General features: G+C 35.7%; 1 protein-coding gene across 1 annotated transcript in view; it reads right to left on the bottom strand.

Annotated features, from left to right (window-relative positions):
- The window catches only part of MAP3K2 (mitogen-activated protein kinase kinase kinase 2), a 92,728-nt gene that overhangs the window by 39,418 nt on the left and 39,996 nt on the right, over positions 1–13,314 (bottom strand). The window contains exons 2-3 of the mRNA XM_027554943.1: positions 3,830–3,898; positions 244–362 (exon numbers count right to left, since the gene is read on the bottom strand). Of these exons, the coding sequence (XP_027410744.1) occupies positions 244–362; positions 3,830–3,836 (126 nt within the window). The 5' untranslated portion in view covers positions 3,837–3,898. The remainder of the gene's footprint in view (positions 1–243; positions 363–3,829; positions 3,899–13,314) is intronic.

Raw genomic sequence — 13,314 nt, 5'->3', positions numbered from 1 at the left:
GTGTTACATGCCTTAGGAATTGGATGAGATATCTACTCTAGAGAGAAGTTACCACAAATGAAACTATCATTAAAAAAAAAAACTGACACCCTTAGAGAAAAATGTATGACAAACAACAAAATACTTGATTCAAAAGTATAAAAGCTAATCACTTCAAACAAGTACTCTATACAATTAGGATATTCAAAGAAGATAATTCACAGAACAAATACATATTTACTAAAATATTACTGAGACAAATACCTGCTTTTTTGGTGATGAGGACTTTGTTTTTCTGGTTTCCTGTAAGGATAATGCTGGTCGACTGGCCTTATGAAGAACAGCCAAATCTTGCATGATTGAGTTCAAAGCTTGCTGATCATCTAGGTATTTTAAAAATAAAACACACACAGAACTGTGATTTCAATATGTATTTATCATAGACATCAATACAAAATTTATAATACAACTCAATGCATCTAGAACACTTTTAAGGCCTGCATTGGTTTTTTTGGTAAAAGAAAAGCTTAGTTATTTAAAAACTGAACATAAATAACATTAAAACTGTACTATATCAAGCGCCTGCCTCACACTAGGTGTTCACACAAGACATTTATAAGGCAAGTACAGTCCTGACTCTTCTCCTGATGTAACATCCTCGGATATGGGTCAAAACAACCCTGTTATAACAAATTCTTTTCTATGACTCCTAAACAAAACATCAACAAGACATCTAAAATCTTAATTAAAACAAGTGGGGAAAAAATAAATACCTTTCTCTAAATACTATCATTATTTAGCATGTATGTTTAAAATACAGAATTCCTTTCAGAGTTTTTCTCTTTCATCAGTACTTCAAGTCAGAAACAAAGAAAAGCTGTATCTGTAGATAAAGGGCTACTGATATTTGGATGTGGTTTTTTTTTTTTTTTAATATCTTTACCATAAGGTTCAACAAGACTACATTAACAGACTAATGACCTCAACCACTAACAACTTAACAGGTATCAATGCAAGAAAAATTCACTTCTTAGAAAAAAGTACTGAATCCATAAAACTGAAACAATCATGAACCATGAACTTTTAATCTTTTCCAAACATACCAAAGATTTCTTTCTAAGACTATATAAGCATGAGCATCCTAGTAATGATAACTGTATGATCTCTGGACAATTTAATTGATTTTTCACTAGTAAATCAATTCTACTAATGATAATCAACAATTGGTCAATAAAGGAACTGAGGGACTTTACAGCTTACATTTTACAATGTAACCATTTTTGGTAATAATAATTTATGTTCCACAGCAGTAGTAATTAAAACATGCTTTATCCTGTAAAGGGAGATCATTAAAAAGAATTTGGCAAGTTAATGGCTTTATCAGTCTTTTGAACACACAAATTGCTTATTTCTCTAACATTTAATTTTTTTACAACACTCAATATATTCTGTTCTATAGTGAAACTACTTACATACTAAAATTAAAATTATGGCTCCAAAGGTTTTGTTAACAAATTCCAGGTCCAGAGAAAATTTTAATCCTTCAAGAAGTATTGTTTGTGAAATAAAATTTCTACATAATATTAGCTTAGCCAAACAGTAACTGAGCCAAATGGGTCTATAACGTAATTACAACATGTGTGCTGTATATGGGTCCAAGCCAGACTATGTCATTTATTGATAAAATATAAATCCTTCCTTAGAAAATACTATGAACTGGAATGAAATTATCTCATATAACTTTCTTATGAAAAGTAAGACCCGTAATTCTACACTGGGGAGAGGAAAACTTTTAATACCTAAACGTATCTATGTCCTAATTATTTTCTTCTTTAAGCATGTGAATTTAGGCATTTTCAAAATATTTCATGTTCAACATTACATGTTTAATATTATAACACCAAAATAAATTCTTGGGAAGGCTTTGGCTTAAATCTCTTATCACGTTTACATATATTAACTCAGTACATGTAATATATACTCAGTATATTACATGTACTGAGTTTAAAGAAATGAATACCATTGCCATTGTACATGTAAAAAAGTAGAGAGGGCCACTGAATAAAAGTAACTTCTCAGGGAGATGACATACAACTGAAGGGTTACTTAACCGAGTTCCTTCTTTTTTCTGGTTTGAAGGAGAATCAGATGCTACATAAGTACCCAACAGGAAACTTGCTTTTGATAAGACATAAGCTAACAAATGCCCAAAGGATCAAGCAAAGTGGTGAACTTACACTACAAGCACTGTTCTAACAATTCTAGACCATTTCACTCTATTAAGAATCTCTATGGTGGTTACAGGTACCAGCAAGATTAGACAGGTTATAAACATCACAGGATCATGAGTTGCTCTATATGGCAGAGAGGCTGCTCAGAGGATCCCACAGTCTGACCAAGAGTCACACAGAAGCAGCAGTGGATTTCTGACACACATTAAGAGGACGTTTCATTGTTGAGCACAAACACAGAAAATGTTTGGGAGGTAATAATTTCAAATAAAAGATTTATCAGAAATGCTTAATTTATTAGCTTTTATGGTTCATTCATTATACTTAAAGTATTTATAGGAGAAAATCTTCAATTAAAATTCAAGTATCTGTGATGCATCCTTCTAAATAGTCACAGTTTCTTGAGACTACCTCTGTAAATGTTTTTAAGCAATGACTGTACTTTGCATACTATGCTGAGAGCAACAAAAATGAAAAGCTGGTACGAATTCAGTAAAAGTTCCAATTTGGAACTGGAGGTGAAGGTGACAAAAGTGGAGCATCTGGACCACCTGATGGCACTGCACTCCTGGTTACAAAAAGAGGAAACGGAAGAGAAATTTAAAAAGTAGGAAGGTAGGGGTTTTGCCTACACATTTACCACAACAGACACACTGATGTGTGCTAGCCCTTCCAGTGAAGAACATGGACAAATTTAAGCTCTTTGGCTCTAATGTCATGTATATACATATAAGACTGAATAATATCTTTGTTAAGCAAGGGATAGGAACACTGTGACAAAGACAAACATTGGCAAATACATGTCAGAATTAAGATATTGGTATAAGATACTGGTCTAAATTTAAAACCTCAGCTTCCAACTACACAGTCTATTTTTCCCCATTAGGATAGGATGGGCCATTTGCTCCATTTCTTTCTAGTTTTTCCCTGTCTAATCCCTGCCTCACATTGGAACCCTCAACTCCAAGGAGAAAAGGAGGGGGAAAAAAAGAAAGTACAGAAGAAAACAAAAAGATATATAAACTTAACCCCCACAATCCATTCCCATACTTTGGCCTTCCTTTCCATTAACATTATATGACACCACAGAAAACTCACAAGAGTTGTAAAACATATCCTCCTTGAGCACCAATGATTTACTCCTCTAATTCTGTTATAAAGTTTTATGATTCACTATTTTTATGCAGCTATTTTCTTTAGTCTATCTATACTACTATACTGCTGAGTAATTATATAATAATTCATTCCTCAGCCTTTACTCAATCTTTAAAAGTCAGGTTTCTTTACCAAAAACTTTATCTGGCCATCAGACTCTAAGAAAATCACAATCCAAAAAAATAAATAAATAAAAGAAAGAAAGAAAAAATCACAATCCATCTTAACAGTTTATTTTGAATGTCCACATCATGTCCTGCACAAATTGGTTATCCCAAAACTGTAAAAGTCAACACAGTAAGTGCTTTAATCGAAAATCTATTAAGTAAATAAATGTAAAACATTATATAAACCTACTAAATCATAAGATTTCTTCCTAAGAAGCTCATCATACACACAGAGAAAGCCCCCACCCCATATTATCCTTTAATTATAGATGAGAAATGCTTTTAGTTGGAACTCACCCATCATGGCAATCAGCTTGACTACTTGGAAATTAGGGAAACGGTTCTCCCATCAGCATTCTCTGTGGCCTAAGGAGGTAAAAAATGAACACGGTAATAGTAAGAAGGAAGAGAAGAGGGAGCCATAAAAAAAAAATCTACAAGTAACACTAATGAGAATGTACAATATTAATATTTTACACATTTTTATGGGGAAAGTGCCTTATTCTTCCCAGATATTCAATTATTGAGAATGAACTAAAAATCATTATGACTTTATATTAAATTTATTTCAATATTGTTCAGATTCCTGTCTATCTAAACTAAAGCAAAACAAAATGGAACAATTGTTGACAGTTAAAAAGCTTAAGAGATAATTGAATAAACTCAAGCTCCCACAAGGCAGAGGCACATAAAGATGAATGGAAAAGGTCATGTTTAGAGACAAAAAGGAGGATATCAATAAAGTAGTAAAAGCCTACAAAAATTCTCTCCTCCATAAAAGAAAAAATTATCAGAATCAACACAAAGGAATTAACCAAAAGTTTGCGGCCATCTGGGAAGAAATTCTGTAGTCTCAATAAAAACAGAAAGCCTTGTGGTGTTTTGGCCTTCCCTATTCTTATCTTTCCACCCTTTACTTCCAGCTCCAAATTAGCAATTTAAACCAACAAGCCCAGAGATTTCCCAGACAGTCCAGTGGTTAAGACTCTGTACTTGCAATGCAGGAGTGCAGGTTTGATCCCTGGTCAGGGAACTAAGGGGACTCCTAGGTGGCACAGTGGTAAAGAATCCGCTTGCCAAAGCAGGAGACATCAACAGATGCAGGTCTGATCCCTGCATTGGGAAGATCCCTTGGAATAGGAAATGGCAGCCCACTCCAGTATTCTTGTCTGGGAAATTCTATAAACAGAGAAGCCTGGCAGGCTACAGTCCGTGGGGTCACAAAGAGTTAGATACAACTGAGCACATACATACAACTGGGAACTAAGATTCCACATGCTAGAATGTGGCCCAAAAACAAAAAGCCCCAACAAGCCCAAAGTCCCCATGAAAATGAGCAGCCCGGCAGCCACTGAAGGCAGAATGAATTCCCCCAAAATTATTATATTTGACCTATCTAATGGTTTGCTGATAGACCCCCATTTGAAAGGCTGCCTTTATTTAACCTGACTTAAAGCTTTTCCAACGCGAAGAGCTTGGGGTATTTACTGAAAATCAATCAAGGACAACTGTTACGTATCTCAACTGTCAGAGGTTGGGGAAAAAATAGTTGGGGCAGGCAATACATTAAGAAAAAAATTTTCTAGAAAAGCTGAAGAATGAGATGTCAGTAGGGAACTCTGAAAATCTCCTACAGATTCCTAGAAATCTAGACGTTATGCAAACGCCCAAGGCTGTTGCACAGTCAAGAAAGGCCTTTCACCTCTGGCTAACTTTGAGGCTTTGTGCAGCATTAAGTGAAGCACGAGGCCGAACTGTAAATGCCGGACACACACACACACACACACACACACACACACCCCTTGAAAGACTGTGAGACTTAAAGGTTCCAAGTACTTAAGGAAATGTGTCTAATCACGAGCTGACAACTAAACTAGGAGCAGTCTTCAGGGACCACATACAACAGAATACAGACTTTAAAAAATGAGTTCTGAAATGTCATTAAACAAACAAACTATAACAACAAAAGAAATACAGGGGAGGGAGAAGAACCGGATTTCCAGAGGTGGTACATTAAAATATTTTAAATGTCCAGTTTTCAAGGAAAAAAAAAAAAACAAAGACATTGGTCCATACACAGAGAAAAAGCAATCAACAGAAACCGACCCTGAAGAAGCCCAAATGTCAGACTAACTAGATCTGTATCAAAATTCCAGATTCCCTTCAGCATGAACTACATTGTTTGTACAAGCAGTTTAGGCACAGTAAGCCATTCGTGTCAGTTAGGCAGGTGGGAACCCTCCTGAAATCCAAGTTTTCAGATGCCAGCAACGAGCAGGCCTCATAAGCAGTTATTTCAAGGATAAGGAGCAAGGTCTACTGTAACTCTTTTTTACACAAGCAGCAGGAGGAAATTAATAGACAAGTTTAAAGAAACCGCATAATCAATAATTATAAGCATGCTGTTCGGTGTGTATTATGTAGATGTAGTTTATATAACGACAACAGCACAAAAGACAGACAAGGGATGGAGTCAGAAGGAAAGTTTTGTATGCCACTATAATTAAGTGGTATTAACTCAAACTATATTGCTGTAGGTTGAGATGTTGATTTTAATCCCCAGGTCAACCACTGAAGTGCACATTTATTTAAATGGCAAAAGAAACAAGAGAATTAAAAAGCACACTAGAAAATATCTATTTAACAAAAAGAAGGCACTAATGAAGGAATGAGGAACAAAGAAAGATATAAAACACACAGAACACACCTGGCAAAAATGGCAGAAGTAATCTTCCCTTTTGCATAATTTTATATATATATATATATATATATATATATATATATATGTAAGCAGAACAAACAAAGGCAGAAATGAGCAGACTAGGTTAAAAAACTTGACAACTACATACTATCTACAGCAGACACATTTTAGATTCAAACACAAAATAGATTAAAAGACTAAAAAATACCATGCAAACAGTAGCCAAAAGGCTATACTATTAGCAGAAAAATGGAATATATTTCAAAATGGTTATTAATGGCAACGAAGGATATCTACAGTGAAAAAATGGCCAACTTATCAACAAGATACATAATTGTAAACATGTATGCATGTAACAACAGACTCTCAAAATACATGAAAAAAGATATGAAATAATTAAAGTAGGACAGTTGGAGATTTCAATGCCTCATTTTCAATAAAGGATAAACAAGTACACAGAAATATCAATGAGAAACTAAAGATTTAAGTAATGCTATAATATGCTATATAGATAAAATAATTCTATTTAGATATAGAGCATATCTATAGTACACTCAACCCCAAAAGAGCAAAATACACATTTTTCTCAAATGCATGTAGAACATTTTCCAGGACAGATCACATGTTAGGCAATAAAACTTATCTCAGTAAGTATAAATAGATTTAAGAAATATTCTTGGCATATACCCCAGAGAAAAGCATGGTCTGAAAGGATACATGCATCCCAATGTTCACTGCAGCACTGTTTACAATAGCCAAGACTCAGAAGCAACCTAAATGTCCACCAACAGTGGAATGGATACAGAAGATGTGGTTCATATATACAATGGAATATCACTCAATCATTGAAAAGAATGAAATAATGCCATTTGCAGAAACATGGATGGACCCACATATTGTCATAATGAGTGAAGTCAGACAGAGAAGGTGAAATATCATATGACATCCCTTATATGCAGAATCTAAAAAGAAACGATACAAATGAACTTATTTACAAAACAGAAATAGACTCACAGTCTTGGAGAACAAACTTATGGTTGCCAGAGGTGAAAAATTCGGGGAAGGAATAGTTAGGGAGTTTTGGATCGACATGTACACACTGCTGTATTTAAAATGGATAACCAACCAGGTCCAAATGTAGCACAAGGAAATCTGCCCCATGTTATGTGGCAGCCTGGATGGGAGAGGAGTTTGGGGGAGAATGGTACATGTATAGGTGAGTCCCTTTGCTGTCCACCTGAAACTTATAAAGTGTTAATCAGCTATAGTAGTGAGTGAATGTGTCAGTCGCTTGCTGCTAAGTCGCTTCAGTCATGTCCAACTCTATGCGACCCCATAGACAGCAGCCCACCAGGCCCCGCCGTCCCTGGGATTCTCCAGGCAAGAACGCTGGAGTGGGTTGCCATTTCCTCCTCCAACGCATGAAAGTGTAAAGTGAAAGTGAAGTCGCTCAGTCGTGTTTGACTCTTAGCAGCCCCATGGACTGCAGCCTACCAGGCTCCTCCGTCCATGGCAGGAGAAGCATTTTCATTTCCTCCGTCCATTTTCTAGGCAAGAGTACTGGAGTGGGTTGCCACTGCCTTCTCCGTCAGTCGCTTAGTCTTGTCCAACTCTTTGTGACCCTAAGGGCTATTGCCCACCAGTCTCCTCTGTTTATGGAATTCTCCAGCCAAGAATACTGCAGTGAGTAACCATTCCCTTCTCCAAGGGATCTTCCCAACCCACGGATCAACTCAGGTCTCCTGCATTGCAGGAAGATTCTTTACTGTCTGAGCCACCAGGGAGGCCCTCATTGGCTATGCTGCTGCTGCTGCTAAGTTGCTTCAGTCGGTCGGACCCAACTGAAGTCGGGTTCACTCTGTGCAACCCCATTGACGGCAGCCCACCAGGCTCCCCCATCCCTGGGATTCTCCAGGCAAGAACACTGGAGTGGGTTGCCATTTCCTTCTCCAATGCATGAAAGTGAAAAGGGAAAGTGAAGTCGCTCAGTCGTGTCTGACTCCTAGAGACCCCATGGACTGCAGCCTACCAGGCTCTTCCATCCATGGGATTTTCTAGGCAAGAGTACTTCAGTATAAAAGAAAAAGCTCAAAAGACAAAAAATAAGGAAATGAATGTGCAGGAATGACAACAACAAAAACTACAGGTAAATCATAATCATAAATATTTATAAAATATCTATTAAAACAAAATGTTATCAAGCCTTTCCTAACTGTAGAAATTTATAACTTTGAATATAGAACTTTAGACAACCATATGCATAAAAGGCAAACCATAAAGCCAAACAGATTTTTCCTCCTTTTGGTCAAGAGAATAAAAATATAATTGAATAGAAATAAAAGAAAAAAGATACACAATGTATGTTCCCTGACAACAATGAAATGAGAAACTGTTAACAGAAGGAAATCTGGGGGATTTACAAACATGAAAATTAAACACACTCCTAAAGAACTAATAAGACAAAAAAGAAGTAACATGCAAAATTAGAAAATGCTTTGAAATGAATGAAAATTTTAAAACATACTGAAAAGTATCAGCTGCATCTAAAGTATAATTTAGAGGTAAACTTGTAACTGCTGGGAATTTGCTGGTAGTCCAGTGGTTAGGACTCAACTCTCTCAATGTTGAGTTCAATCCCTGGTCAGCGAAGCAAGATCCCACAAGCCACACAGCATGCCCCTTCCCCAAAAAATCAGAGACAAATTTATAACTGTTAATGTTTATATTAAAAAATAAGAAAGATCTCAAATCAGTAACCTAAACTTCTACCTTAAAAGATGTAAGAGCATGTTAAGTCCAAAGCAAGTAGAAGGAAAGAAACAATAAGGATTAGAAATGGAAACAAACCAGAAAATAAACTCACAAATTTTTTAAATCAATGAAACAAAAAGTTGGTTACATGAAAAGATCAAAAAAACTGACAAATTTTTAGCAAGATTAACCAAGAAAAAGAAAGGAGGAGGATTCAAATATCTAAACTCAGGAATTAAAGGAGAATTACTACCAACCTTACAGAAACAAAAAGGAAAAGCGAACACTATGAATAATTGTACATCAGTGAATAAGACCACGTGGAGGAAATAAAGTGACTGAATCAGAAATTTTAAAGCTTTTCACAAATAAAAAGTCCTAACCCAGATAGATGGCTCAAGCATTTAAGGAAGAATTACCACCAATTATTAATATTTTATTACCCAGGATTACTCTGATAATCAAATCAAAGATATTTTGAGAAAACTACAGATTGATAACTTTGTGAATATAGAAAAATACTAACAAAACACTAACAAATCTAATCCAGAACATTAAAAAGAGGGATTCTACACCAGAAACATATAGGATATAACCCACAAAAGCAAGGTGGATTCAGCATACAACATCAATGTAATAAAATACAGATAAAAGAAAGATACATAATCACCTCAATAGACAAAGAAAATGCAAGTGCCAAAATCCAACTGCCTACTCAGAAGATAAGGAAGAGAAGGGAGCTTCCTGCAGCTGATCAGGGCAACCATGAAAAATCTGCAGCTAACATATTTTATGATAAAAAACTGGATATGTGCCTCCTAAGATCAGAGACAAGGATTCTAGTCTTGCCAGTCTTATTTAATATTGTACTAGAGTCCTAGTCAGAAAATGAGGCAAGAAAATGAAATATTTGATAAAAGGAATTCAGACTCAATAAGAAGCAAAACTATACCTATTTGCAGACGACAACCTTGTATACAGAAAATCTAAGTTCACAAAAACAGTATTAGGGTTAATGAAAGAGGTCAGCACAGTTGCAGGATACAAGATCAACATTTAAAATTACCAGTTGTAAACCTATGTCTGATTCAAGTTGAGGTCTGACAGAAAGCAACAAAATTCTGTAAAGCAATTATCCTTCAATAAAAAATAATTTTAAAAAATCAGTTGTATTTCTACACACAAGCCATGAATAATATAGAACTAAAATTTACAAATAAATTCCACTTATATTACCATCAAAATAATATAATTCTTAGGAATATATTTAACAACAACAAGTCTTGTACACTGAAAACTATAAAACGCTTCTGAAAAACATTACAACAGACCTAAGTATCTGGAAAGACATTCCATGTTCAAGGATTGGAAGAAATGTTTTTAAGATGGTAAAACTCTCAAAGTCACCTACAAATTCAATGTAATCTCTATCAAAATTCCAATGACCTTTCTTTACAGCAATGAAAAAAGTGATATTTAAATGCATATGGAACTAAAAGAGACCCTGAAGAGCCAAAACAATAGTGAAAAAGAAAAATAAAGTTGGAGGACTCACACGCTCTTGATTTTAAAAATTACTACAAAGTTATGGCAATCAAAGCAGTGGGAGTACAGAAATAAGGAGGGAGACTGGTGAAACAGAAGGGAGAGTTCAGAAATAAACTCCAACATCCATAGTTAAATGAGTGCCAAGAGAATGGGGAAATAATAATCATCAATAAATGGTACTGGACAACTAGATATCCACACGCCAAAACAAGAAGTTAGACTCCTACCTCACACATTATACAAAAATTAATTCAACATGGATCAAACACAAAATGGAAAAGCTAAATGTATAAAACTCTTAGAAGGGAACAGAGGTATAAACATCATTTTTTACCTACCACCCTGCAGAACTTACCTAAAGGGCACACATTTTTAATATACATTTTACGTATGCATTCACCCAAATAACCACAACAGATAAAAATATAGACATTCCCAGGACCCATGAAGACTCCCTTGTACCTGTCCCCTGTCAGCCACCATTACCCCATAAGGGAACCTTCATCTTGACATTTACTGCCATAGATTAGTTTTGCCTTTTAACATTTCATGCTAATTGAAACATACAAGACATATTCTTTGTATTTTTCTTTTTTATTTTTTGTTTTTGGTTGTGCTACACAATTTACAGGATTTTAGCTCACCGACCAGGGGCTGAACCCATGCCCTTGGCAGTGAAAGCCCGTGAAGCCCTAACCACTGGACCACCATGGAACTGCCTGTATCTATTTTCACTTGATATCTTATGTCTCTGGAATTCTTCAACATACTCTGTACAAGTATTTTATTCACTTTCATCACTGTGCAATATTCCATTATAAGCTTATACCTCGACTAATTCACCCATTCTACTACTGGTGGACATGAAGGCTGTCTCCAGTTACTGGCTATTACAAATAAAAGCTCTATGAACCTCTTGAACATGCCTTTCAGTAAACATACACACATATTTCTGTTGGATATATATCCAAGGAGGGAACTGCTAAATCTCCAAGACATGCATATAATTACCTTCAGCACTTATGGAGGAACATTTCTTCAAAGCGACTGTGTTAAACACAGATACTCTCATCAGTAATGGAAGAGAGTTCCAGTTCTTCCACATCCTCACCAACCCTAGCAGTCATTCTGGTGGCTGTGTAATGTATTTATCACTATAGTTTTAATTTACACTTATCTGGTGATTAATGATGTTGAAAACCATTTTCATTGGTTTACTGGCCATTCTGATATCCTCTTTTGTAAAGTGGCTATTTAACAAGCCTTTTGCACATTTAAAAATTTTAAATACAAGAACTCTGTTGGATATGTTCATTATGGTCTACGGTCTATGTCTTAGCTTTACACTTTGTTTATGGTATCTTCACTCTAACAAATCTAATGTAGTCAGTAAGTATACAGCGGAGAATTTGGGCAACTCCTTAATGAGGTGATTAAGATTAGCATCACATATAAAAGACAGATGGACATTCTGTGTCTCAAGGTTTAATACTCTGAGAAGGAAACAGCATAAACTAAGCAGCTTTCTGAGACTGTATAACCTAAATATAATTAAAGAAAATTCAGACAAAATGAGAAACATTGCATTTAAACAAAAACGGAGAAGGCATTCCTCAAAATGTCAATCAAATAAAAGTCAAAGAAAGGCTATGAAAATGTTGCAGATTCAAGGAGAGTAAAGAGACACAGCAACTTGATCATTCCTAAACCTAGACTGGATCCTGCACCAGAGAGAAACTGCTATATAGGCCATTATCAGGTCAAATGATGAAATTGGAATATGTATAGGAATTATTTCTTCAGAAAGTCTACATTCCAGTTACTACTGTCTCTGCTATCCTCCTATTTTTATGCTATGATAAAAATGTGCATGTGTGTTCTAGTGATTATTAACTGGCATAAAAGACATATTAGTAATGAGTTTTTAATCCACAAAACTGGTGGGAATTCAAATATATGGACTGCCTAAAACACCAGAGAAACACTCTGCTACTCTGCATGAACAAAATATAAAAGCCTATATTCTTTATTGTTTAATTAAAAAAAATTTTTTCTTATTGAAGTACAGTTGATTTACTACATTGTGTTAGTTTCTGGTGTACAGCAAAGTGATTCCGTTATACATTTATACACATATTCTTTTTCATATTCTTTCTCATTATGGTTTATTACAGGACACTGAATATAGTTCCCTATACTATAAATTCAGTTCAGTCGCGTTCAACTCTTTGTGACCCCATGAACCACAGCATGCCAGGCTTCCCTGTCCATCACCAACTCCCGGAGTTTACCCAAACTCATGTCCATCGAATCGGTGATGCCATCCAACCATCTCATCCTCTGTCGTCCCCTTCTCCTCCTGCCCCCAATCCCTCCCAGCATCAGGGTCTTTTCAAATGAGTCAGTTCTTCTCATCAGGTGGCCAAAGTATCGGAGTTTCAGTTTCAGCATCAGTCTTTCCAATGAATATACAGGACTAATTTCCTTCAGGATGGACTGATTAGATCTCCTTGTAGTCCAAGGGACTCTTCAACAGTCTTCTCCAACATCACAGTTCAAAAGCATCGATTCTTCAGCACTCAGCTTTCTTTATAGTCCAACTCTCACATCCATACATAACTACTGGAAAAACCATAGCTTTGACTAAACGGACCTTTGTTGGCAAAGTATGTCTCTGCTTTTTAATATGCTGTCTAGGTTGGTCATAGCTTTTCTTCCAAGGAGCGTCTTTTAATTTCATGGCTGCAGTCGTCATCTGCAGTGATTTTGGAGACCAAAAAAA

The sequence above is a fragment of the Bos indicus x Bos taurus genome, chromosome 2 (genome assembly GCF_003369695.1).
Source record: "Bos indicus x Bos taurus breed Angus x Brahman F1 hybrid chromosome 2, Bos_hybrid_MaternalHap_v2.0, whole genome shotgun sequence".
Classification (NCBI taxonomy): Eukaryota; Metazoa; Chordata; class Mammalia; order Artiodactyla; family Bovidae; genus Bos; species Bos indicus x Bos taurus.
This window is presented reverse-complemented; position numbering and strand designations above follow the sequence as displayed.